This window comes from Micropterus dolomieu, linkage group LG10, assembly GCF_021292245.1.
Source record: "Micropterus dolomieu isolate WLL.071019.BEF.003 ecotype Adirondacks linkage group LG10, ASM2129224v1, whole genome shotgun sequence".
Lineage (NCBI taxonomy): Eukaryota > Metazoa > Chordata > Actinopteri > Centrarchiformes > Centrarchidae > Micropterus > Micropterus dolomieu.
The window spans coordinates 16,994,050-17,021,950 of NC_060159.1; the positions used below are offsets into that span (position 1 = coordinate 16,994,050).

The following is a 27,901-nucleotide window of genomic DNA, read 5'->3' on the forward strand; positions in this document are numbered from 1 at the left end:
GCCTGATTGGTGGTGATCTGTAACACAACATTTGATCTGCTGCTTTTTGCACTGAGAATGATTTTCCTGAAGAGGAGATTTAAGGGTCATGTCTGCACTTTTTTTCTTTCTTCACACAACCATTCTGAAATTATATTTGTGAAACAAGTGTGTCTGAGAAAGCTCGATTCTACATACACTGTGGATAAATATGTCAATGTCTTACTTTGGTTTCTCCAGTGGATCTGGCTCATTTCGTCCCAGTCCAACAGGACTTTTCTCCGCCTCTTCTGCTGTCACCAGATGAAGTTCAGCTTCTACCTTACCCTGCAATGACAAAATATGTTTAATAACACATCGACAACATTTATATTAATCAATCAGCTAGACACGTTGAGTCTAGGCATCTATATACAGATACCTGACTTTTGATCTTAACATATGGGATGTTAATATTATCTGTATAAAGGAATACAGTGGTTTCCCATAATTTTTGACCTCTCACATTGAAGTATTGTCTACCTGTGACTCCTCATTATAGGCTAACGCGTCAATGTGTACATAAGTTAGGAGCATTTAAACCAGTTTACCAGTTTTTTTTTTATTTGAAAGATTTTTAGAGCCCTGAAGAGGTACCATCACTTAGTAGTAGTTGTGGACCCCATGATACACACACAGAGAAAATGTATAAACTCATATTCAAATAATTGAACTAGAAAAGAGAAAAATAATAAAAGAGGCAATAGAATTGCACTAATAAAAATAAAGCCAAATAAGAAAATAAAAATATAAGCTCAAGAAATATATGCAGTTATTTACATATATACATACAAAACATATATACAATTTGTGTAATAAACAGTGTTTTACAAGTGTCTTAAATGGTGCCGCAAATAGAAGACTGCTATAATGGAAATGAGGGTAGTGTAAGTTAGAAGATCGTGACAAACAACAATTGGAGAAATCTGACAAAATTAATTTCTTTGGACCCTTTGGAATTTGCTTTGTAATAAGTTTTTCCTACATGTATTGCATGCTTTTATGTTAGGGTTAGTGTTTGCTTTACTGTTGAATTTATTTCAGCTTTTACTACGTTGAAGGTGGCTTTCTAACTATGTGGTGCCAAACTGCAGTTGTGACTTTGCTCATGCTCAGTATTTTGTGACTGACTTACCGTGAGCTCCATCTCATCGTTCTCATCTCGGGCTACAAACGGCCACCAGCCCTTGACCCTTTTTTGTTTGAAGATGGAAATGGTGGGCAGCTCCTGCTCATTTCGGATCATGTCAAGGGAACACTGCTTGGCGGTCTTGGCGCCACGAGGGAACCGGTTTAGGTCCAACTCAATCGCACCTGGGAGCAGTCAGACAATAAAGATGGTGATATTTTGGCATAATTTTTTTTGTGGTAAATCACATGAAAAGTTCCCATCAGTCCTCACCCAGAAAGTCATCAGCAGAGAAGTGGTCGGCGTCCCAGACCTGCAGCGTGAGGCGAGGAGGGATCTTATATTCAGTCTCATCCCAGGAGAACATGGACTCTTTCTTAGAGATGACGATCTTCTCCTCAGCCATGAGGTAATCGAAGGGGAAGACAAAGCGCCAGTTAAAGTTGCCCTCACCAGTCAGGGAGTGATAGTGCACATCTGTGTCCTGCTTGTCCTCCTGCTGTCCTTTCAGCCATCTGTGGGAAAGGCCACCGAGATCAGAGTGAGGTTGACCTTTAGGCTCATTGTTTGGTGGGATGAGTGCATAGATTTTATTGTTTAATTTTGTCAGTCATGCACTTCTAAGGGCTAACATGTAGGACATCGCAATTGTCTGTTAATTACTGTATATTAATTTGGTTGATTTAAACAAGAGCATAGGACATGTTAAATGTACCAGTTTGCTAACAAGAGAGATGATGGTTAATAGGTCAAAATCAAAACATATAATGTGGCTCCCCAAAAACAAACCAGATGTTGTTGAATGATACATAAAAATCTGATTTGATGTTGGAGCTTCACACTACTTTCAAAGCCATGCATACACAAAGCTCGCCAAAAATACCATAAATTAATATTATCTGAAATTTTCCTTAAAATAAACTTTCTATCTTTCAGTGTCTGGACGCAGATAGCACAAGGTCAAAGCCTGTGCTCTTTCAGTAACAGTTGAGTGAGTCTGGCTTCCTAAGTGAGGAGGAACAGGAGGGAAGCTGCAGTCTCAGTTCTCAAAACGCAACTGAAAATATGAAAAAAAAAAAAAAAACACTGACAACAAGGGAATGTCAGCATAGAAAGTCTTAGTAAATCCTAAAAAATGTGAGGGAATATGCTATGTTTTGGTAACTGAGATGCACTGGCATAATTTAGGCTGGGATTAAGGTGAGAAAGTATTGGGAAGTTTCAGCTTGCGGACGCAATGTCACTAAAACATGCATGATCACACGTGATCACTGTATCACAACACTGGACCCATCTGAAACAACCCCTTCCACCTGTCTTCACTGAAAATGCAGACAATTGTGCAAGCCACCTAACTGTACAGCACTGAATATAGGTCTTGATTTCTAGCATATAACATCCTCCAAGTATTTAGGGTTGTTTGAGGATGGCCCCCCGTTTGTTACAGTACACTCCTGAGGTGACATACCCTCGTCGGCTGAGGGAGAAGTGTTTTTGGTTAAGAGATGCAGGAGTGAAGAGGCTCCGCAAAACACTGACATTAAGAACTTTTAAAAGGAATAAAATTTCAAACTCATTATTGACCTTTTTCATTGTAGAAAAAAGCACAGGTACAATTAAAAACATAAATAATGGCTGCATTATATTTCAGTGTCCGTTCCAAGGAACTGGTATTATTGTGCTTGCTGTGCTGCCATAGCTTATTGGGACACTTAATAGAATGAGACACTATTAATGTTATTAGTTTCACCAGTGCTTTTTCTACCATGGGTATAGTAACATTACGCCTCCATCTTGTGAATATTTGCCACGTCTTCTATCACTTTAATTATAGTTCATAAGATAAATTAATTCAGGCACGCATTCCTTGTTTTGGTGCAACTTCCTTGCCAATACTACACCACTAGACTGCAAACTACAGCATTGCTCTCGGACTGCTTATATTTTGTAATCATATTAGTTCATTGTTTATTTTTTATCCACATCTGAACAACACCACATTATTTGTTGTGAGTTCGGTGTAAGGCAATTTCATTGGTTGGAAAGCTAATTTAGTTGCACCTTATAACAAGTCAAAATGTTTGCCACGAAGAAGGTCCAGTATTGGGACCAGGCTGCAACATGACAATGCTATTAAAAACACTGGAGCTCTGTCGCATTGCCATGCATATTTTTTTCTTATTTACATGCAAGAGGCTCCAAACATTTAAATACATTTTTTAAACAATTTTAAAAATTACAAAATACATTACAATTACATTCTTTATATAAAGTAAGTTCCAGTCAAATCTACAATACAGGACCAAACCACGAACCTTTGAACAAAACATATAGCAAAACATTTAAAGTATAAAAGCACTCTTGACATTGGAAATAGTAGTTTGACAAAAAAAATGAAAAGAAAATGCTAGTTTGACCAAAAAAATTAAAATGGTAGTTTAAAAAAGATAAAACAAAATCCTACTTTGACAAAAAAGAAAATTGTAGTTTTCAAAAAAAAGAAGAAAATTGAGCAAACTCCATCCACTGATTACATAACACCATGAGATAAAAGCTCCTTTTTTGTTAAACATATCTGAAGTTGACAAAACTACAACAACTGAACAGTTTAGCTCAGTTTAGATCTTTATTGTCTTAAAAGAGGAATTTCTTTTAATAGCAAGGCAGCATAAAAACAAAAACACAAAACACACCAAAAATACTTCATCAGCAGATAGAGTTGCTCATTTGAATTGTCATGATAATATAGATGTTCCTCTGAGCACTTCGTGTCCATGTTAGCTAAAAGGTTTCTGCTGTTTCCAAGGTCATGAACGAACTTTCAATCTCAACAATCTCAGCGTATCTGTGAATTTTTGCTGTGATTGTTTTGGCATATATACAAGAAGTACAATTATATTTTTGTTCAAGTTGTTTATGTGGTTTGATCCTGATTTAACTCATTTTTGAGTGGGCAATAGTTTTCAGCGTGCTTTTTGGAGAGTTTAAAACAAGCGAGGTTTCGTGCCGGATGGAGAGTTGCGACAGGAAGTGGGAAAGGGGAGAAGGAAATGACATCAGTGCTTCAGGAAGGAGTAAGGGAGGTTGTTGTACGAGCCATGCGATGGAGTCGTTTGTGTTTACCCCCTGACATAGATGTCAGACATCTTCTCTCCTGTCATGAAAGCATCGTCCTCTAGAATTACGTCATCAGTGTTCCAAATAACAACACGAAGCTCAAAGCTAGACACCAGCACAGCATTGCCCAGAGGAGAGAGAGAGGACGACAGAGAGACAGACAGAAGACACACCACAAACACAAAGACAGACGCGACAAACGACACAAGAAAACGCACACAGAAAAAAATGGAAACAAAACAAACAAAAAAAACAATGATTAACTGCAACAAAAAAAAAGTCCACACACAGCTCACACCCACGGGACAAGGCTTGGTCGCCACGTCCCTCTGTACCTACCCCCTGACAAATATGTCACTGGACTTTTCCCCAGTGAAGTAATCATCGTCCTCCAGTATTACTTCGTCTGTATTCCAAATAATCACCCTGAGCTCATATCTGGTAAGGGGAGGAGGAAGGAACACATACACACACAGTTGGACTTATATATGACAGTACATAGAGAGCTAACTAGTCAAACAGACTCACCATCACTTAACCTCGGGATAGAACTATAAATAGTCTGTTGAAAAAACTTTGAATGTAATTAACAAATGTTCCCCATAAAATTTGCATAGGATTCAATTATTTTTCATCATATTCAGACTGATATTTGTCTTATTTGCTCTGCGCCTACCTCTTTGGTTTCCGTGGTGATATGTCAATCGCAGGTCCAGGAGCAGGCATGTCCATAGGAAACATGTCCACCCACATCTCAATACGGCCCTTTATATGCACAGAGGTAAAGGAACCGCTTAACTACTGTATGATTTCAATCTGTTTCATGACTATAGACAAATGGTGGGCTCTTTCCTACCTGTTCGATGCCGGGCTTGTCGGGGTTCAGCAGTGGTCTGGTCTCCACGTGTTCAGGGACGAGCTTGCAGCCCACCCTCGGGATCTCCTCCCAGTGGTTCAGCACTGTCAGGGCCAAATGCTCCTCAGTCTGCTTCTTCAGACCTGGAATATCGACACAAGCAAAAGGAGATAAAGAAGGGAAGGGACATGCAAAACAGCTGTACCAGTTTTATCTATATATTATATTTATTTATAGCCCGATCTTAATGTAAACAAATGAGATTACTGCTAAAATGATTGGCAGCATCTGATGACCTTTATGTCATATCAACATCTCACCAGACGTGCTGGCATCCTCAGTAGACGACCAGATTTAGCCAAAAGGTCCTCTTAATGTGCAGTTCTACTCCTGTCTACTCTACCTTGATTATAGCACTGAGCTGGATCTCATGGGAAATATGTTTGATTGTGTGAGGGATATTGCTTTTTTTTAACTTTTCTTTGCAACAAAAAACCAAAACAAAGATTGCGGTAGAGGTACTCACAACTTCAACACTGTCACTACTTTGACACTTTCTACTTTGACTACTAATCACCTGTATATATGGTTTTACAGTCGTTATCACAGTTACTTTGATGGTTAAGTAATGATTGATACGAAAAAAAATACAGCCACACCATTTTCATCCTCGATCTCTGTAGGCCCCAGGAAGATTCGATTTGCCACCTTGACTTTGCCTCCCGGCCCATAATGGGGTCCATCGATCTTGCCTTCCTTACAGAGCTTCATCAGGATCTGACTGGGCTTCATAGGGTCCCGCCAAATATTGTATCCATGGCTAACATCAATAGATAACAAAGTGGTGTGGTGCATGCAGAAAGTTATAATTCATAAAGCAAATACAGGTGTTGGGTTAAAACATGTAAAGGATAAAAACACATGGGCGCTCACACAGAGTAGCTGGATGAAATGCCACAGGTGGCTCTGTATTTGCTGTAGAAACGATTCTCCAGGTCAATCTTTGTCTCTCCAATCAGGTCATCGGTGCCGACCAGGTCCCAGTCGTACACGGACACCGTCAGCATGGACTCCATGGGGAAAGTGGCCTCGATTTCAAATGATCTGAGTACAGACAAGTGGGGAATCAACAGAACAAGTCGAGAACAAGAATGACGAGTTAAGAAGGGCAACACATTCAGGTTCATTCAAGATATTGCTAATTTTAATCAGTTAACAAAATGCAAATATGACTTATTTCCCCACTTGACAAATTTCTTTCTCCTTTTCTACAACATATGACAAGGAACTAAAACTAAATTAACTTAATGAATAAATAAAGCTTTCTCTCAACTTACTTGCCAAACACAGGATTGAGCTGTTTGGAGATGTAGTTCTCTTTGTCCTTGACCTCTGACTTTCCCAGCTTGATGATAACGTATGGATCGGCCTTCCCATTGATATCTGCAGGATGAAGATCTGTAGCCTGCGGCACAGGAAAACAGAATAGAGCAAAATTAGCGAGTATATTTATTTAATTCTGTTTATTTTGATTGTGTTTAGAGTTTAACTGCAGCATGGATTTCAATGGGAAAGAGGTCACTCACCCTAACCACATAGACACGGACAAGGACATTAATTGGATCGTTGTGTGGAATGCTCTGGAACATGCCCATGTTAGGATCAAATCCTGCCTCTCTCGTGATCTCCTCAGACAGCGGTAGCTTGTACATACACAAGGATCCCTGGGACACAGAGAAAAACAACAGTTTAAAAAAGAAGTGATTTTGCACTGCGACTTATTTTTCGGTCAGCCAGCGTAGGTTGGGACGTACTTGTTTTATCTCAGTGTTTTCCCACCTTGAATCTGCCAACAATCCTGTCGTCATCCAGAGCATGTTCATCATCATCCCCAGCCTTCCCTCTGTATAAGTTGAAAGTGTGGAGCCAGTCTTCAAAGTTGCCGTACTCACTCTCCAGCTCCTTGTTGTACACCTACATATCACCAAACACATTAAGTGTTTGGATCTGCATGTACAGTACTGTGTGTTAGTTCATTGTTGTGTCTTAGTGGGAGCGACATACTCACCAACAGCTCGTCCACTTTTGCTTTCACCGGTCGTTTCTCAGAGCCGTCCACAGCCTGACCCTTCTTCTTGTCCTTGGAGCTCTTCTTCTCTTTGCTCTTTTCCCTTGTCTTGGAGCCTTTCATAAGAAGGTCATTAGGTTTGATATCTGATTGGAGGGGTGAGTGGAAGTGGACGTGGACAAAGTAGGGTTGGAGTCATGAAGATGGGTGGCAGGGTTGCACACAGCACTACACACGTGTCGTTCAACATGAAAGCTGACAGTTCTGTTTATTGTTGTAAGTTTCCCCGAAATCATGTTGGAAATGTAGTCAAATGTTCTTACACTAGAAAGGCACTCCAAGAATCAAAAACACCACAAAATATTAAAGACATCACTGTTGGGTTTAGTTACCCTTGGCAAAAAAATGCACTACTGACTATGCTTAACTTCACCCGGTAATGTTGAGTGTCAGAGGTGACAAAGAGTTGAAACGTTCAAGGACCCCGGTGTTAAGTTACTGTTACATGTTATTAAAAGTGTGATGTAGCATCAATAAATTATTACAACAGAGACCACTGCGTAACATTGGAAATGTAGTTTAAATTTACACCATTTATTCTTACACTACATGTACCACCTTTATAAGTTTTATGCTGCATGGATTACACTCATATTAGTGCAGACGTAGTTTAATTCGGTGCGTTTCAGCAAACTTTCATGTGTACTACAGAGCTGGGCGATCATGTAGGAAATGATCATGAATGTGATAATGTTTGACTCATGTTCAAAGCATGGATGAAGGATTAAACCATGGAAGGAGACAGATGACAGACAGATGTGCTAGAACTCACATCTCAGACCAAAGCTCAGTCAGTTACAGTCTGAAATCACTGCTCTCTTTATAATAAAAGCTCATAGGTTCGCTGCTTGCGCTTCCTATTGACTTTTGTTTTGTTTGTTATATTGCTTTTATTGTTTAGTATCTGTTTTTGTTGTTGTATTTCATTTGCTCTTTACATGCTGTGTTCTATTATTTTTGTATTAACCGCGAAGCACTTTGAAACTTTGAAGCTGTTTTGGAAAGTGCTATATAAATAATGCTTGCTTGCATAATTAATAGAGTGAGCAGTAAATTCAGATATCAGACATTTATGAATCATCGTCATTTTGAGTCATCACGGTCAGCTGTAATTTTTACACTATAAACTGGTTCTAGCAGGTTTTTTCAGACATAAAAAGTGACAAAATAAAGTACAGCAGTAAGCATGCATACTAAAAATGGTTGATTTTTGAGCAGACTGTTGATGGACACTATTCTCCCATAATGCAATGCAAAAAGGAAATGCAGGAACATCTCATGGTTAAAAAAAATCAGTAGTGAGTGGTGGCTTTTTAAAATCTGTGTGTATTGTAAAAATACATTTTTTCAACTTCCAAAGTTGTTTGATATGATCGCATATACTGTTACTATAAAACAGTGAAGTATGTGGATATTGACATATTCATTTAAAAGGAAATCAAAGCAGCAGATATTTAGGCACACTGGCAGGAAGTCCAGCTGATTTCGTGGAGTTCAATACCTGCTCCCTCTGCAGCTATCTCCAGGTCCTCTCTCTCTTCCGCCTCTGCCTGTGCTACCTCCTGGGCTCTGAGGGTCTGGAAAACCAGGCAAGAAAATGATGTCAGTCTAATAGGACTTCAGGTGAGAGAGAAATCAAAAAAACATGTGAAGATGTAAATAGAGTAGACAAGAATAGAACAGACAAACCTCCTTCAGCGTTTCTATTGAGGCAAAATATTTGGACCACCAGTCCAGCACTCTCTCATCTGTCTCATCCTCTTCCTCTGCCCCTCCCTTCTTTTTCTTCTTCTTCTTCTTTTTCTCTTTGTCAATCTCCTCCTCAGTCTGTTAAAACAGTTCAGACACTTGTGCACAGTGTTTCTCATTAGCTCCGTTTTTATTCATAATGATGTAATAATCATTTAACTTTAGCCCATATTTTCATTGCCAAATCTCTATAGGAACGATTACTTACCATGTCAACTTTTACAACAGCATCAGACGTCTATGATAGGGGCCGTTACATAAAACAACACAAGGATTAATACACACAATGAATGATGCAGGTAGGAGCGGCACATGTACAGAGGCAGGTAAAAAGACAGAACATAAAGCAGTGATAAGATTCACAGCATTTACATAAACATGCACATTGTACAACAGGAATTAGCAGGCAATGGTCTACAGTGCATATACTCAAAGAAAAGCTTACAGCGTCTAACTTGACGACTGTGTCCATCTTTCGGACCAGAGGCTCTGTGTCCATGTTGACGATGATGTCACCTGCGGGGCGAGAGAGGGTGCGAGAGGAAAGGCTGGGTGAGGAGCGAGGCTGGGAGCCGCCGTTGGCAAGGACCATGTAGCCATTCATTAGCTTAGCTGGAGCGGGGCCAAAATGGCAAAGATGGCAGGCGTCATGAGAGGACAGGAGAGCCGAGGACATGCAAGAGAGAGAAAAGACAACAGATGGCAAGAACAGACAGGCAGGAAAAAGAGGTCAAGGCACAGAGCAAGCAGAGAAATCAGCAAAGTTAATAAAGAATGAACATTCATTCTTTAGTGACCAGAGAACTGGATCAGTCGCATTTTAATGTAATTCTTAAAGTCTTAAACCTTCCTTGAAGTACAGTATACCGTTATTGTCTAAACCTTCTTGGAAGCCTGTCCAATGGGCAATTTGAAAAAGTTAAAACAAAGTCTAAAGTTTATTTGCACAGTGTAAACCCACAGGTCTATTCAAGAAGTAAAGGAAAACCAGAACTGGCAAAGAAGTAAACAAAAGAATGCCCTCTACATGTTTATGAATTTGCTATTGATTGCTGTTTACATTTGAAATATGTATTATATGTATAAGTCTGAGTGTAAAATGTATAAATGTAATGCCAATGTCAGGCTGTCTTTCTTAATGGCAATACATTGGTAAACATTAACACGACTGTACATGTGTCTGATTCCCCAAAACAAAAGCAGGAAAAAGGAGGCAGTCCAGTGGTGAAAAAAGAAATAGAATCTCCTCATGTCTTGATCATTTTGAATTTCATTTGAAACTAATGGGCTGATGAAACTGCAGATGTGTTTTAGCTTGGAGCCTTCATCAGGGCATACTGTTTGTGATAGCATGTTCATGAGCTGTCTTTTGAAAAGAGACAGCTCATGCACATGCTGTCTCATCATCAAACAGAAACGCAGTGCTACTGCTCCTAACACCCACAGTTAGTAGGCTCGTTGCTAACAATAATATATCACAATAATATCAGTATAACCCTTCACATTAGTGTTAGCACCTGCAGTGGCCCAGTTGTTGGAGGATTTGTCTGGGGTGCTGTAGATGAAACGTCTCAGACTGGTGACAGCATGGGACCCCACCAGGATGTATCGGCCAAATGCCCGGCAGTCCACCACCCGGATGTTGAGAGGAGGGTGGAGAAGCTCATTCTCTGGAAGGTCCTGAGGACATAATTAAGACATGCAGTTGGTGCAGTGAAGCAAAGGCAGAAGTTTACACCATGCCTACATATTATTCTTGCAATAAGTAACACTTATCCAAAAGAGTTCAGTGAAGTAAAGACAAGCAGACCGATTTCAAGTGAAGTTTCATGTTTATTTCAAGGGGCTGGATATAATATCTAAGATCCAAATTTCAAATGGTCTAAATATCAAATGGACAGCTGCACTTACCACCTCAAACCATTTAACCAGGGTGCTGAAGTTGGGGTTTTTCTTGTAGTTCTGGATGAGGACAGACTGCACACCTCTCCCTGCACACTCTATGTCCACACGGGGACGATCCACCTGAGCCAAGTTAATTCTCTTCAGATCCCTTAAGCCCCAGAACAAAACCTGAACCAGAGAACAAAAAACATGAGTAGGGGAATCTCTAGAGCTCAAAAACAGAGCTGGTTGTTAGAATGTCACCTCAATGCGGTAGCGACTCAGGATGGGTCGGATGCCCAGCGGCACAGGCAGAATGGGTCCACGCTCCGAGTCTGTCGGCCCTTCAAGGGGAGGAAGATCGGCCCTCCCACCTTGACCGATCTAATTAAAGAGGGGACATGGGAAGTACTCTAAACGTGAGAGTAACAGGTTGCAATGCTTCTGTGATTTATGCATTGTACTACAGCATTAACACCATACCAGATTTATTTCCTACAGTCCTAATATTTGTACAGAGTCTTTCTTTGCTTAGTGTGAGTTCAGAGAAGGCAGAGGTTAATGTCATGTTGGTAGAGATAAAAAGCTTTTTCAGTACAAACACTGACAACAGAATGACCAAAGAGTAAGACAAAATAGGATGAAAAGAAAGAATGAAAGAAAAGAGCACCTTTATTTGAGGAACAGCAAAGTTATGGACAGCAATCAAGGCTCGCCTAATCGACTCCTCATCGAAAGGTATCTGTGGGCAGCAGGAGGAGGCATAGGAAGGAGTAAGAAACAGGGAAAATGGATATTTCACAGGTGAAAGGAGAAAAAATGTATATGCTCATGGATGGAAGAGAAGTGTGGTGGGATGATGGCAGAGGAAACAAGAGAGAAAATGGAGTTATAATTATTTAAAGGGGGAAAGGGAAAGAAGATATGCATGGTGGCAAAGAATAAGATTTGAGTTTTACATGAAGAGACATGTACAAAGAGAAAGAAAACCCCTATGTTTGCTATTTTTCCATGATCTTTTGTGCATGATCCATATGATTACTTAATGATTCTTCCGTTTCCATCCCTCATTCCTCTTTACTATAACTGTACAAAAGTGTCATGCAATCTCTCCAGAAGGAGACCCTATGGAGTTGCATGTGTGTGCACATGTAAAAAGCATTCGTTCATTCATTCATGTGTGTTTACGTATCTGTGTTCTTGCATAATTTATGTTACCTGCAGCAGCTCAAAGGCAGCCAGCAGCTCCCCGGCAGTGCAGTTCCCTCTGTAAACCTGGTAGTACTCCAGCTGGGGTGGGAACCTCGGGGGGCCGTAGTGCTCGTCACACATCTTGATGGTGGGCTTCGCAAACGTCCGGCCTATGAACTCCGCCTTGCCCTACATACATTGTGACAGCAGGCAGTTTGGACAGTCAGGGGACAAGGGAAGGGAGTTAGACATGGGCGTGTGTGGTGCAGTTTCCACGGCAGCCACTCGGTGTCAGTATTGGTCAAAGTGGTTGAAAGTCTTAAAAATGTGAAACAGCAAATGTCTTACAGTATATAATACAAACGACACCCTCACTAAAGATCATAGTGTGATATAACAAACATAGATGTAGTCATTAAATAGATATATAAATTAGCATTTTTTAAAAACCTTTCTTCGTTTCATGATTGAGTATTGGGAGCAAGATTTTCTACACTGCGCCACTGCTCCTACTACAACCAGTTTTTCCAAAGCTTTTCCAGAGCTCATCTGCAGCTAGATGAACCAAATAATTCATGTTACATCAGCTAACAGCCATCAGTCACTATGAGAACTTTAAACTCAACACATTCTTTCACACTCTGTTTAGCCAGCACAGAGTGATCACGGACAGAGTTTATGTGAAGGACAGAGTGGAGTGAAACAAGGGTGGACAGACAGGCAGAACATGAGGGAAGGAGAAGCAAAGCACATTTATTAGCACAAACTGAATCCTGTGTAACGAGCATTGATCAGTCTATTAATGTGCCCCTCAATGATGCATCCATTCATTCACATGGAGTAAGACCCTACCACAGTGTCCTGGTCGTAGATTTCAACCACAATGATTGGTGGGTCGTCCCTCAGCTCACTGGCCTCCCCAAAGAGCTCCACATCGTCAAACACCAGCAGCTGGTCCCATGTAGGGCAAAGAGTCTCGCTCAGGACCTGCAGCACACACACACATATTACCTCAGTTTACACACACATCACATCAGTGATACAAATACTCACACAGTTGCTCTCTCTCGCTCACCGTTAATAAACACACACACAGTTTATTCATCTACACACCCTGATGGCCATACCTCAGTAACCTGGCTGTGTGTGGAGAAGAAGACCCGAGCGAAGGGATCTGAAAGGCCACTGCTGTCAGCAGCAAACAGACTGCGGGCCTGGTACATGTGCGCTCTCAGCTGAAACACCTGCTTCACTATTGGACACACACGCGTGCATACATCACATCATATTATTTGACAATCAATCCCTTTGTTAGCGGTCTTATACTAAAGTTATAAAAGTGAACGACAAAGTAAAAGCAATCAATAGAAGTCAAATGTCTACTTCTGAGTGAGTTTGATTTTGAGTGTTTAGCCTCTAAATGATTTTAGAGTTCAAACTTAATGGTAAATCAAGAGAAAACCTAATGCTGAGGGGACTCAGCTGCCCACATGTGCTCACATTTTTAGCGTGTACTTACTGTTGTAGACGAGACTGATGGGGGGGACAGACTGAAGGCCGGGGCCCATTTTAGAAGCTTTGATCTCTTCAAAACCATTAGGAAGACCATTGAGGAAGTCCTTCCTTTGCTTGTTGAGGCCAAGCCACAGATACAACTCCAGCTTAGCCTGAACTGTCCAGCCTGCATGACCAAACCCCTTCTTACCAGGCAGCTGTGGACACAGATTACAACAGCAGGGTTCTGAATAATTGTGAAGAGTTCGATTTAAAAAGAAAGAATAAACTGTTGGGAAAAACAAAGGAAAGTATGTATTACATCCTCTCTTTGGTAGAGTCGATCATCAAGCATTATGCAGACAACGCTGCAACATGGCCCAATTCATACATATTAAGTTGCCACCTGATTTTCTTTGTAAGCAGCTGTTACAGATAATGCTGTATCTTGTATCTTGACTATTTACCACTACTGATCATTTCACAGTAAATTGAGCACATGGCTTCACAGAATAATTACAGGTCTTGGATTTAAGATGGTTGAAAATCAGCAAAGTGTGTTTTAATGAGACAAGCGAACAGTGTTTGACTAAGAGAGGGGCGGGAAGAGATGATTGTACCTTGAGGAAGACAGCTTTGACTTTGCCGCAGTCTTTTCCTGTTTCCTCATCAACTATGGAGTAGAGAATGTCTTTGGAAGGAATCCGGGCATAGGCGATGCGCTTGTTGTTGCTCATCATCCAGATAAAAACATCTGGAATGCTGTGCTGAGGCTGAACAAGATAAATATACAGGATTGATCATGTACTTTTACTGTATATACTGTAAAATGTTTATATACTGTATATTCATTCTGCATTAATAGTTTTATGCACAAACAAGTTACACAGGACTAAATCTGCACCTCATCAGCGAGGAAACGGAGCTTCTGCAGGAAGTTCTGCACCAGCTTGAGTTTTTCTTTCACTGTGTTTTTCTTCACCTGAGTCCGGATCATCTTGGCCTGCTGGCCCATGCTGTCCTGCAGGAAGAGAGATAAGTGATAATGAAGCATACTAACAGAGGGGCATTGCACCTTACACATATACATACTGTGTACACATGCACACATCGTAGCTGGGTGTCTATTCATATTCAATTTAACCAACTGCATGCAAGTGGATTTTCTTTAAAATATATAAAACGTTTTAGAGACTCTTGGTTTAAACTATAAAGAAATTACTGAGACCACTAAACCTTGCACATTGCTTTTTTATGGAGTACCTGCACATCCTCCACACACATGACTTTTCCCACCATAAATCTTTCTCATGTTTTTTTTTTCAAAACAAGTTTGTGTTCTCCTGCAATACTTTTGCTTTCCATTGCAGTTTTCACATTCCCTCACGCCCAGTGGTGTGGTGCAGCTACAGGCAAGTATGCAATACAGTCATTTCATTTCTTTCTTACAGTGTGCTTTAAGTACACATACTGCTGATGCATATACCTGTTCAAACACTGGACCTTATTCATCAGCCACCACTAAAACCCAGCTTACACTGCTTTTGTTTTTCTACACAACACTTTGCATTGCCCTTTTCATTTTCTATTGAAATCAAAAGTCTATTTGTAATCAAATACAAACATGAATCAGAGGGAATATGAAACAGTTCTTTGAATGAGATATTGGAAATGCATGCAAATGTATATAGCACGGAATTTGTCAAAGGAGTGAAAATGTATTTCAAAAATTATTATCAATTTCTGGGTGGTGCCTTTACAGCACTCCACACTATTTACTCATTAAGAGATTGAGATTACTGACTGAACCGCAGACAAATTGATGCCATTTTTCACAGCTTCATCTTCCTATCTATCACTCACTCCACTTCCTTCCTTCTGAGAAACATAAATCATACCATCTCTCTCATGCAGGACTTCAGCCGTTCTCGATCCAGTTTGGTTCGGCCTGCCTGGTTCACATCCTTGTTAGCCAGAGTCACAAACCGACTGGGAATAACCAGAAAATACAGAGGATGAAACATGAATGTGGCTCGACTTTTTACATACTGATAAATTAACAATAAACACACTGCTGGTTTCTTTCACCATTAAATTGTCATTGAAAGAAGGCTGCTAGCGGGCTTTAATGTGCATGTTTGAGAAGTCTTAAACAACACTAAAGTTTTAGGTCTTATAGCAGGTTTACAGCTTTCTGTATCAGGAGAAACTCTCTGGATCTTTACTGACCGCTGAGTCACAATGCCAGTTTTAATACGAGACCACGTCAAATTCTTATGTAGCTTGCCTGCAGCCGACGCTGAGCTCCTCCAACACTCCCCTGAGTCTGCGTTCTGGAAAAGCCTTCTCTGTCTTAATGATCTCCTGAACGTCATTTAAACCCTCTTCCTGTTGAAAAAAAAAAATACTCATATACTCAAAATACTCATAACCATATGCAAAACCTCTTTTACGAATGTACCTTATCTATATACACATACTGCCATGTAATTGATACTATAGCTTTTATAAGAACAATGCAATTTATATTGTTATTATTCCTATCCCGTATTTGTCATAATTTTTCTACTTTGTGATTTGTTTATTCATTTTATAAATGGTTATTTTCCCATCTTATTAACCATGCTAGTGATGTGGTTTTGGGGATAGCAACATTGGTCAGTTTAAAATATTGGATGGATTATCATGAAATTTTGTAGAAACATTCAAAGTCCCCAAAGGAGGAAGCCTACCGACTTGGGTGGTTCCCTGACTTTTCCTCTAGTGCCACCATGAGGTTAACATCTGTAGTTAAGAGTATAATATCTTGACAGCTGTCAGATGGATTGCCATGAAATTTATCATTTATGTTCCCCTCGACATGAATTGTAATAACTGTGGTGATCCCCCAACTTTTCATTTAGCACCATTATCAGGTCAACTTTTTTAAAATTTTCCCAATACTTTGGTTTATGACTAGATGCAAAACTGCATGTTAGCATGCTGACATTAGCATTTAGTTCAAAGCACCGCTGTGCCTGAGGACAGCCTCACAGAACTACTAGCGTGGCTCTGTATATTCTTAGCCTTGTTATCATCTGCTACAGAATATCAGAGTTAAGCCAATCCAGCCACCTGAGCTGACCTTTGCACATTGTGAAGGAAGGTGTACACTGACCAGTTTGTCAGCGATCTTGTCCATCATGTTGGAGTTGTAAAGTCGTCTTCTCTGGTCCTGCCACCAGCTTTTGATGTAGACACATGGCTTCTTCTCGAAGTAGGGAAGATGGAAGTAATTCCTGACGAAACAAACAAAATAACAGTCCACAGTCAAACCCTGAATTGTTACATACTAAATGCTAGCTTAACCTGAATGTGTAAAGGATTGTGCAATTACTACTCTTAATACAGCTAATCATTGCCAGCAGTCTGCTTCTGGCTGAGAAACACTGTGCTATCTCTGATAATTATAAAGTACTTAACAAACTGATTTCGACCCCTTGACCTTGCCCCTGTGACCTTTGACACCTGACCTGTCGGTGATGACGGGCTTCATTATAGGAGTGGAGGAGACGGAGACCAGGTCCCCATCCTCGTCCGCCTCGTCCTCACTGGAGTTTTGGATGAGCTCGTTCTCCTCTTCTTCATTTTCTCCATCTTTCTTCCTTTTCTTTGCTGATGAAGGCTTGCTTACACCATCTATCTGGTTGCCATAGTTTCCTGGGAGAACATCCCACATTGTTACGGACTGTACTTGGTTAAGGTAGCTATTGATTGTTTTGGTACACTGTCACATCCCTCTGTTATATTGTAAACTTAGGGCAAACAGGTCAACGTTAACAAGATCAAGAAAAAGTTTATTTACCTATTGTGATTTCAAAACTTATCGCTTTGTCGCCAATCTTCCTGTCAATCATGGTGGCCTCCAGGAAGGAACCAAAGAGGAAGAACTCATCTATTTTCCCAGTGGCACTCTGATGGAGTGACGAGAATGGCAATAAAGAAAAAGTTAAACATTTTATTGGACTGAAGTGCATTCATTTTATTATAAAGTCTGTGGAAGAAAAACTGCTTTTCTGTCATTAACTACACATAACAGCTACCTTCCTCCTCTCTGAGTAGTTTTAACCATTTATGTAGTTGTTATTAAAATATGAATTATTCATTATTATATTATAAAGTATTATAAAAAAATAAAACAAGACAAAACCAAACAAAGTTGCCAGAGTAGCAACCATGCAAGTCTAGATATGCTGTATCTCCAGTGTCCATAGCCATCGTGATGGAAATGTCCATTCAGGCTGAAATGGTCACAGTCTGGGGATGTACAATGAGTATGATTCAAAGGGTAGTTTAAATAAACCACACATTAAGCAAAACCCTAAAGGGGCCCATAAAAAACATACACTATTTAGTTGCAGCCGATTCACTTTGCTTTCTGATATAATCTATAAATAATTATATTAAGTAATAATTAATATTTATTCAGAAATGTTTTTACTTTAGGGCAAGCCCAGAAAACATGTCAAAAATAGCTAAAATAAACAGGAATATTATGTTAAGTCTAGTTTGAAACATTTATGTGATGCATGACAATAAACTGTCCTAGCAGCGTTAACAGAACCATCTGTGATTGCGGCACTGTTTCTCAGCTCAATCAGGATTAGTCTCTACAAGAACTTAACCAAATATGACAACCCCATATGAACCACAGCCGGCTTGCAATCTTCCGGATATGAAAGACAATATTTTTTTATCTCCAAAGTCAGTTATTGGCCTTTCCTGTTCTCAGAAATTAGGTTGACAAATGGACATTCCTGTGAATGATCCAAAAGCATTGATGAACGCATTCTACTTTGTGTTATAGATGACAAATGATGAGGCAGACCAATCTCATGTTCAATATTTAGAGTGAAGATAAATGAGTCCCTTTACGGCTTTTATTTGATTAGCATTATTTCCTTAAATTAGTAATCTGTCTCTCCTTCAAAACAAAGTACTTGACAACTGGCACAGACTCATGCTGGCATGAATGACTACGGTTCCCAGAGGACTTTACAACAGCCAAGAATGTGAATAGCTGGCAAGCTTGCACCGAAGCAGAGCATCTAATGTTTCTGATTTCCCTGATGGGCAGTTAACTACACACGCGCCAATACAATGGTGGATTGGAGCATCACACTGTTTATTGTGGGTCAGGAGTTCAGGAGAGGTCAAACAGCATGTTGTTCTCATGGATCACAGGTCAGGGAAACAGCTTTAAGATAAGTTTGTTTTCGGTAATGCAGTTGGAGGGACATTTTATGTGAAGGGATGTCCGAGTACTGAGTACTTCACATAAAGTCAGTCGGGTCTTCTCACCTCTGAGATGTTGGAGACACTCTCCACTTGCACATCAGTGGAGCTTATGATCTCAGGTGAAGTGGTGTCCAGGATCTCCACAGCGATGGAGAGCAGGAGACGGGCTCTGAAGGACACGCCTTCTCCAAGACCCTCATTCAGGTCCTGGTGCTCGTCCATCAGAGTGTACTGACGGGTGGAACCATACATGTTGGCCCAAGCTGGGCCCAGTGTGGGCAGGAACCCTGGACATTCAGGAGGAGATGTAGGAGATGACATGGTAATCCAGAAGATTTTTATTTTTCTTTTTCAATATTCTATTCTATTTAAGGTATTTCAAAGTATCTACATCCTTCAACCCGTTCCCAAAAAGCCAGAAAGTGAACAATTCATATTAGCCTATGACAACCACAATCCTTACAGAAAGGACAGTTTCATATCCTTATCGGAGTTTAGATTCCATATCTTTGTCCAGACGATGTAAAATCCAAATCTCGTTGAACATTACATTTTAATTCTTTAAAGCGTATTACATAATTGACTATATTGTAAGCTCATTGCTGTGCTCTTGCTCCAATTCATTTAGCAGAGATCACTTGTAAATGGACATGTGTTTTCTTTGTGTATTATTTGTATTGATTATATGATCAGTCATAATAAAATTCATTGGTCATGCTCACCATTTTCCCCTCTATTTATAAAAAGGAACTCTGCAAGGAATTTTCTCTGGAAATTGGCAAAATTCATCATAATGGATCTTGTACTTTGGTTTAATATATGCTAATCTATGTATTGACTGCACATCTACATTTACTACAATTACTATATGCAGTAAAATATTAGCTAGTTAAGATTGACTAATTAACGTACCTGACAGCTAATCAATGTTCATAAGACAAACTGAACATGACCAATCTGACCAACCTTTGTCACCATCATTTGATATCTTGCGCAGGTCAATGAAGTGGGTTCCTATGGCAACGTCGTTGACCTTATCCGAGTCTCGTATCTGGACCTTCATGCGTTTGCAGAGTGGAGGGAACAGCTCAGTGAAGATGACCTGCTCGTTCCAAATTGGTTCATAACTGCTCTTCTGGACTGAAGTCTTCCCCTTGGAAACATTGGAGTAATACTTAAGTCCCAGGTAGAAAGTACATAAACATTTGTAGTGGTCAGTTATGTGGCTCTAGTCCTTGTTATAGTAGTTGATACAGTAGTTTTAATAACATAAACACTAAAGGAGCTTATCTACTTCATATGGCTCCATCTTACCAACAGCAGATTATAAATAACGTTTTTTCAGGAGTAAATGTGAATCTGTCCATGTGTAAATCGAAGCAGTTTTTGTTTGCTTTGTGGCCAGAAAAAACAGGAGGAGCACTACAATTAATCACCCTTTCATTGTACATACTGTATATGCGTAGCCAAGTATTGTATTATGATTCCCCTGAAAGAATGACAACCTAACCTTTAACATGCGGGCGTTATCCAGGCACCCACAGCCACATTCAGTATTTTGGTCCTGTCTACAGCTGCAGGGTTTTTGGATGGGCATTTTTAAAACCCTCTCAATTGTATGTGAACAGGTATTGATCTTAACCTTCTGGCAAACATATTTGGGAGCAACCCGAGGACTTAAAAGATCACAGCTAATACCAGAAGTAGTTGTGGCCTTCTCTACACTCCCTGCTTGAAGTCTGCTCCCCAGACTCCTCAGATTAAAAAAAACAACTGAGTCAACATCTCATAAACGCTGGCTGGATGATCTCAAGCACTTACTACTTACAGCTCAACCAGAATGTTCTACTGGATCTAGAAACCTTTCCCCCCCTCCCTTTACTCTCTTTTCTGTCTTCTCTTTTATTTTAAGATATTTGTGTAAGGGACGGATGTAGGCTCGCGATGTGTTTATGTGTGTGGTAATTGGAACTGGGAAATACAGTCTATGGCCTACTTTCAGTTGTATGTACGGTAAGTTCAATAAAAGTATTTGAATAAAGGTAATTATTCAAAAACTTTGGATACTTAAAAATAAAACATTTAAAACAGGAATAAAATCTTAACGTTTTTCAGTCAAAAATAATGTTGCTGCTCCTGTGTAACAATATATAAAGATATCTTTTTAACTATTAGAGAACCAAACGCACAATGTAATCAGTAATGATCCCCTGTTGAGTAACAACAGCTGCTACAACCTAGCAAAGAATAAGAGATTGCCGGATGTGGAGGGAGTTACTTTTTGCCCAGCAAACTGCACTTGAACGTAGGGGTCCACCAGGTCTCTGTTCTCTCCGATGAAGGCCTTCTTCACATTAGCCATGATGCTGGTGTTCATTTTAGGAAGTCCCTCGGCGCGGTAGATCTTCACATAAAACCTTGCCCACTGCCTCTCTGCCGGGATGCCCTCTGGGAGCAGGAGGTTCCTGGAAACACACAACAGCACGAAAACTCATTCAGTGACAGGATTGTGGAGTTACTGATAACATATAAGTAAATTACAGCTTTATTTACTCTTTATAAAGATACTGTGTGATTATTATTTAAATATACATGTTTTTGTAATCTTTGAAATTATAACATAGTTTTGAATTAAATCTAAAACTAACACATCAGTAACAACTTTTTACCCCTCTATGTCATCTTCATCCGTCTCGTTGGCCTTGTGTGGAGTCTTGATGTTGTCGCCCTTCCCAACCACAGCGATGTCACACTTTATATATCCTTTACACCCCGCCGTTATGTCATCAGGATCAGACAGGATGGCCCACTTGTGGTAAAACTGATGTTCTGGGATAAATGTCACTCAATTAGTCAGCTGACAAATAGCTTTTCTTAAATCTTAATAATAATTTTTACTTCACAATGAACAAAGGACACAAAATGAAGTTGTACAAAACACATTTAGGACTGGGTGTGTACGTTATGATGAGTTATTAGATAGATATCAGGGCTACAGCTTGTAGTTTACCAGGCTGAGAGTAAACAGTCCCAACATCCATCTTGAAGGTTCCCACCAAGGTCCCACTCCGAAGAAGATTTTTAGAGTGAATGACCTACACAGAGAGAATTGAGAATGAAATATTAAAATAAAGAGCAAACTTTGAAAATTTAACTAGAAAACTGCAATAAATAATTAAAAGGTCTGAGTGTTACAAAAAAACAGATGGCTATGGACTTTGTTTTGATTTTTTAAATCTTATCCACATTATTGTCTTTACTTCCTATTTGCTCATATTCTTTGGATTTATTCTCGTCTACCTTGTCTGGTTTATTTCCTTTAGTAAAGCACTTTGTAAGATTGTTAAGAAATGTGCTATATAAATATAGTGTATTATTATTCATGTTTAACAAGGGGCTGCATAATCTTTTCACCATTTTACATTAAATATAACCATTTATTCTCTCAGATCATTAATTAACCTAATTAATGCAATAACCAGAAACCTATTTTTATGTCTTCACACTTAGCTATACATACAAAAGGTATGGTATATACTCTTCTCTGCACCATAAAGTATTAAGGAGTTATATCATCTTCAAAACATGCAGGGTATGGACTACTTACTGAGAGCTTGATGATCTTGTCAAACATAACATCAGGAGGGACATGGAAGTCAAAGACGAAATACTGCAGAGAGCAGAAACAACGTTTGCCCATTAAAATGTATTCATTCAGTTCGAGAGATATCAAAGCAGAGTTCACCTGAGGGAATGAACAGAAATGCGATCTTTTCACTGTTAGGTCAGCCTCGCAGCAGATCAGATGATATTGTACCCACATCAGAAGCCCCTCGAGCTTTCAGTTCTTTGGAGGCAAAGATGAATGGCTTGATTTAAAGCTACCTTTGCTGTGAGTATCTTTAAGTGCATTGGTACAGCTATACTGCAGCTTATGTGCAACTCTGCAACAGGCAGGGGCTATGCAGGAAACACAGACACCACAAGAACTCAGATTTGTCTCATGAGATCCCTTTGTATTTTGCTCTTTATGTAAAATATGTTTACTAAATGAAAAACTAAGAGGAGTGACACAGAAAAGAAATAGGTGAAATGAGTGACTTGCTTCATGTGGTGTTATCGTATGTCTTAGTCTGTTATCACGTTTCTTGTTCTGTGTTTTATTATTCTTTCATTTTGTTTCTTTGTGTCCGGTTTTGAAGGTTTGTTGTTGGAACTGTGTTGTTGTCCTGCGTCTTCTGTCTGTTGTTTATGCCATTTTTTTCCTTTATCCATTCACTACAGGAGGCCTTTGTCTCCTGTCAGGCCATTATTGTAAATAACAATATGTTCTTAATTAACTTGCCTGGTATAATAAAGGTATATACTGTATATATATATTAACAAAATAGACTCGCGTGTCATTTTAACCTAAACAGAAATAAGTGAAATGGGATTATATAATATTTGTCATGATGATGTAGTTTTTGCAGTGTTATCAGTGAACCTCAAAAGACCACAGATGATTGTGGTTTCCCATTACAGCCAATTCCAAATCATTATTCCTGAAAACTGTAAAGCTATCTGAAATAGCACAGATTCTGAACAAACTGGAGGGTCTGAATACGAATACGTCCTTCAAGCTTTCTCTCCTCGCATGGGGGATTTTCAGACAAACAGGAAGAATCGATAGGGGACAAACTATCACTTAAGGATACAACCGGAGGCTGAGCTCTGCATGACCATCGGCACAACCAACATGTCCTACTGTTCAGGAAGAGGAGTGTGTTAAGTATTTTAAAGTTAATAAATCGTCACAACATTCGACCATCAAAGAGAACACTGACAGCCTCTACACTGCATTTTACTTTGTGCATTTTCCCAGAAATCTCTTTGGTGGCAGGAAAACAGGAAAAGATACTGACTGATGTCTTCATGTTGAAAAAACACCTGCTCTCACTTAATATGCCAGTGGCACAAGATATACAGATATACTATATGATACCAATTATCCTTGGATAATTATGCTACGAGATAAGAGTACAGAAATCTTCTTCTTGCCTTGTATTTTTTTATCTGTTCATGCTGTGTAAATCATCACAGTATGATTACTGTGTGGGTGAATCCAGCAATCTTATATTAGAGACAGTTGTAAAAAATATCACTTGTGTTTCAAGTTTGTTGCAGGTCTGAGAATTTTGCTACCTTAAACCTGCATTAATTGATTTTCTTGGCCTGTTGAGAGAGTTGGGAAATAACCTTCTGTAGGTTCATCACTATGAGTAACCCCTTTCACGCACAAGTAGCCAAGTGATACGTTGTTAAATATTGATGATAGCTTCTTAATGTAGAAAATTAAGTACTACTTTTGAGAATCTAATAAACTATGCGTTCACCGTTCAGATTTTAGCAGTGACATCATTTTCCCCTTGACATATCCAGTGTATGTAAGGTTATTTTTAGCACTACAGTTCAGCCAAATCCCATCTGTGTCATTTTTCTGAATCTAATCTCAACCTGCTTCAATAACAAATTTTTACTATAAGGCAGTTTATGTCAACTTCAAACCATGGCTAGATTACTGAATAGATTAAAAAGCCTTGAAAATAATAACAATGTAATGGTTTTTATGGGAGAAACTGTTTGTTTATATACATAAAAATGTGCATGTGAATTTTTAAAGTTAAGAAGGGTTCACCTCATTGTAATACGGGCAGTTGGTGGACTCCTTCATAGATGTGTACTTCTTCTCATCTCCGATCTCCACACACACCACGGGGTCCATGTTGAGGCCTATCAGCTGCCGGGCCTCGACCACTGTGATGCTGATCTGATGGGAGACATTAGCACATCAGAGACTCTGAAAGCTAAAACAACCTGACTTTTCATCCAACAGTGAGTTAACCAGCAACAATCATAAATCATGCAACTAAGGAGTAATTACCCTCAGGACAATTCAAAGGCATCCCCCTCCCCTCCAAACAGATCGATCTTTCACAAACTCTAATAATTCTGATTGCAGGCATGGAGGGATCTTGCCAGAAACCTTTTTAGCCTGTGATTTTCCTCTGACATCTCCCCAAGCTATAGTCATGTAGCATTTGATAGAACAAGTTAGATTCAAGCTAAAGCTTTCTACAGCCAAGTAATATCCCTCTGGTTTAATTAGTTGTTGGATAATGAAGGAGAACAGAGGAAAACACAAAAAAGAGAAAGAGAGGATGAGTCTGCAAAACACATTTACACCAACATTTCAGTCTGCTGTATAAATGCATTCATGTTTTTTTAAAACAAAATAGGCCATGAATATAGGGCATGGGCTAGCATTGGAGGACTGTTATTCTGTTACTTTCTTTCGTTGATCTTGTGGTGAATAAATCAGTGCATGCAAACAGCCATGAATATAAAGAAAACAAAGAAGCCAAGGACGTCACTTTGTGTTGAAAAGTGGTGGGGACATAGGGGCTCAGATTAGGGCTGTGAAGAGACACTTAGCTTGCGAGACATCATGATACACAATATTAGGTTCACGATAACGAGATGAAAAGACACTTAAACAGTGTTTTAAAGATATCCTCAGTGGAAAGAAAATGTGATCATTAAACACTTCATTTCCTGTATTCTGGTGAACATTTCTGCACCAATTTATGGTGAAAATGTTTTTATTTATGTTAAAAAAACACAAAATTCAGGTGGCAGGTAATTTTTCAAAATATCTAAATATAATAGAATATATATATATAATATATATTATAATATATAATATATATAATATATTGGCCAAAAAGAAACTACCAAGAAGTTGTTAAAGTTTCTGATTGGTGTGTGCACGTGTTTGGGTCATTTTATAATCAGTAGCTTGTTTTTTTTGGACAATGCTTCTTATGTATTTTATTTGCATTGCATGTTTTCTTAATGTGCAAATAAACATTTCTAAAGGCATTTTCATTTGTTATTTAACTGCAAGCTATATTTCAGGATGTTTTTTTTAAAAACAAATTGTGCTTTAAAAAAGTGGTGGGGACAAAATCAGCCATTTCTAAAAGTGGTGGGGACATGTCCCCAGCGTCCCCAGTGGAAATAACACCTATGAAAGAAGCTCATTTGTGGATATAGTTATATATATTATGGCTGTAGCCTTATGTTAACAGAAAAATATGAGAGTGGTATCACTCTTCTTGTGTAATGTGTAAAGTGAATGAGCATATTTCACAAAATGTCAAACAATTGCTTGCAAAGTATGGAGCTGGAGTCATGAGACTATTAGCTTAGCTTAGCATAAAAACTGGAAGCATTGGGGAATATGGCCATCCTTTCAAAAATATGTATACCAGCACTTCTAAAACAAATTAACACACAGTTAGTATAATATATAAAAGGTTTTAGGGGAGTTGTGACTGTGGCTTCTTAGCAAAGAAGAGTTTAACCTTCATCACCACACTTACGTGCAGCATATCTGCTGTTTGCCAAGAAATAGTTACAATGTATGAATTAAACAGACGAGACCCAAGACGTTAATTATTGAGCTTTAGAAGTGCTCATTTTTTAAACTTTGAAAGAGACAGGCTATCTTTTTCTACCTGCTTCCAGTCGTTATGATAGCTAAGCTGATCACCTCCAGGCTCCAGCTCTGTACTTAACACACAAATTTGAGAGTGGTTTCAATCTTCACATCTAACTCACAGCAAGTAATTGTATTTTCCCAAATGACTAACTATGAAAGCTGTACTTTGGCTTAGTCCTCCTCCCAACTATCCTTACAATTATACATCAAAACCACATTCAAATAATATATCAGCAACACATATACATACAAATAGTCACAATAAAACATCATAATTTTAAGAAATGTCTCAAGCGAAAGGGTAGGAAGATGCATATTGATGAATGTGCACACAGTTGTACGTACAGATCTGCAGGCAGAAATGTGTATAAGGGAATATGCTTTTGCTTGGACAAGCACCCAGAAACACACACAAACACACACACACACACACACACACACACACACACACACACACACACACACACACCTGATAATCCACTGGTCGTCCAGAGCTTGGTTCCATCTTGATATCTGGCTTTGACCTGAAACAATTAAACCCAATCAGTGATTTTTCATCGTGCATTCTCCTGTGCTCCACTGAAAAAATAGAGGTGGCACATGAGCAGAAACTCAATTTTAAGATTGAATCTTAAATTGAATGCCCTCATTTTTCCATATTCCCGGGATGAATAAATTTATTTTTTTATAAATATATGCAATTAAATGGTATCAGCAAACAGCCTGAAATTATCCTGCGGTATCAGCAGTTTGGGATGTACAGTACTGACTGACTGAGACCATTAAGGCTGTGTGCTTTAACCTACTATGTGCCCATGTGCGTGTGTACTTCTCAACCACGTGTGTGAGTGAATGTCTCAGTGTGTGAACAAAAAATGAGACCTCTTATTGGAGACGTTGGTGGTGACGGCGGTGACAGAGGCCAGAGAGATGGTGTCTGGGTCCAGTGATCCTGCGAGACGCATCGCCTTCCTGTCCAGGTCTTCCATATCCAGGACCGCCGGCTCATCTGCACAATGAAAATGAAGCAAATCAACAATTAAAAACTGACACTTGGTGGATATTTTATAGGTTATTTCCAGTATGTTTTATTCTATTTATATAAATTCCACTACTTATGATATACAATTTTGGTGGGGAAACAGGCTTGAAAAGAAATCCAAACAATTAAAAAGGTTTTGAGACTGTATTGTGATGTTCAAATTTTCTTGCCGAGGGGTGACTCAGACTCATGACCTAAGAACTTCCTACCTATGATCATGGGTAGAATCAGTTAGAACTTGGTAAATGGGCTTCAACATGTATTTTCCCTTTAATAACAAAAAAAGGGCATAATGACTCAGTTATGTTCATTTGGAGTCAAACAGGCATTGTTTTGTGTGATGTGTGTTGTTTTACCTCCTTTCTTGTGATCGTCTCTGTAGCTCTTGATCTTGCCAAGCTTCATGGCTGAGAAAACTCCTTTCCCTGCTCTGGTGGTAGAGATTGAGTCACCAGATGGGATGGAAAAGGAGA

At 39.3% G+C, this 27,901-nt stretch overlaps 1 protein-coding gene across 1 annotated transcript in view; it reads right to left on the reverse strand.

Moving 5' to 3' along the window:
• Nucleotides 1–27,901, reverse strand: part of otofa (otoferlin a) — an 87,427-nt gene that overhangs the window by 4,895 nt on the left and 54,631 nt on the right. The window contains exons 6-45 of the mRNA XM_046061150.1: nucleotides 27,785–27,858; nucleotides 27,269–27,395; nucleotides 26,856–26,910; nucleotides 24,521–24,652; nucleotides 22,451–22,513; nucleotides 21,854–21,938; nucleotides 21,513–21,672; nucleotides 21,122–21,308; nucleotides 19,810–19,996; nucleotides 18,907–19,130; nucleotides 17,411–17,519; nucleotides 17,079–17,265; nucleotides 16,724–16,844; nucleotides 15,854–15,954; nucleotides 15,465–15,555; nucleotides 14,471–14,587; nucleotides 14,187–14,339; nucleotides 13,592–13,784; nucleotides 13,200–13,324; nucleotides 12,925–13,059; nucleotides 12,100–12,261; nucleotides 11,146–11,265; nucleotides 10,909–11,070; nucleotides 10,515–10,677; nucleotides 9,443–9,513; nucleotides 9,206–9,235; nucleotides 8,938–9,075; nucleotides 8,750–8,825; nucleotides 7,189–7,334; nucleotides 6,960–7,094; nucleotides 6,707–6,844; nucleotides 6,458–6,585; nucleotides 6,054–6,224; nucleotides 5,780–5,940; nucleotides 5,121–5,263; nucleotides 4,941–5,029; nucleotides 4,604–4,702; nucleotides 1,421–1,662; nucleotides 1,154–1,332; nucleotides 206–306 (exon numbers count right to left, since the gene is read on the reverse strand). Of these exons, the coding sequence (XP_045917106.1) occupies nucleotides 206–306; nucleotides 1,154–1,332; nucleotides 1,421–1,662; nucleotides 4,604–4,702; nucleotides 4,941–5,029; nucleotides 5,121–5,263; nucleotides 5,780–5,940; nucleotides 6,054–6,224; nucleotides 6,458–6,585; nucleotides 6,707–6,844; nucleotides 6,960–7,094; nucleotides 7,189–7,334; nucleotides 8,750–8,825; nucleotides 8,938–9,075; nucleotides 9,206–9,235; nucleotides 9,443–9,513; nucleotides 10,515–10,677; nucleotides 10,909–11,070; nucleotides 11,146–11,265; nucleotides 12,100–12,261; nucleotides 12,925–13,059; nucleotides 13,200–13,324; nucleotides 13,592–13,784; nucleotides 14,187–14,339; nucleotides 14,471–14,587; nucleotides 15,465–15,555; nucleotides 15,854–15,954; nucleotides 16,724–16,844; nucleotides 17,079–17,265; nucleotides 17,411–17,519; nucleotides 18,907–19,130; nucleotides 19,810–19,996; nucleotides 21,122–21,308; nucleotides 21,513–21,672; nucleotides 21,854–21,938; nucleotides 22,451–22,513; nucleotides 24,521–24,652; nucleotides 26,856–26,910; nucleotides 27,269–27,395; nucleotides 27,785–27,858 (5,280 nt within the window). The remainder of the gene's footprint in view (nucleotides 1–205; nucleotides 307–1,153; nucleotides 1,333–1,420; nucleotides 1,663–4,603; nucleotides 4,703–4,940; nucleotides 5,030–5,120; nucleotides 5,264–5,779; nucleotides 5,941–6,053; nucleotides 6,225–6,457; nucleotides 6,586–6,706; nucleotides 6,845–6,959; nucleotides 7,095–7,188; nucleotides 7,335–8,749; nucleotides 8,826–8,937; nucleotides 9,076–9,205; nucleotides 9,236–9,442; nucleotides 9,514–10,514; nucleotides 10,678–10,908; nucleotides 11,071–11,145; nucleotides 11,266–12,099; nucleotides 12,262–12,924; nucleotides 13,060–13,199; nucleotides 13,325–13,591; nucleotides 13,785–14,186; nucleotides 14,340–14,470; nucleotides 14,588–15,464; nucleotides 15,556–15,853; nucleotides 15,955–16,723; nucleotides 16,845–17,078; nucleotides 17,266–17,410; nucleotides 17,520–18,906; nucleotides 19,131–19,809; nucleotides 19,997–21,121; nucleotides 21,309–21,512; nucleotides 21,673–21,853; nucleotides 21,939–22,450; nucleotides 22,514–24,520; nucleotides 24,653–26,855; nucleotides 26,911–27,268; nucleotides 27,396–27,784; nucleotides 27,859–27,901) is intronic.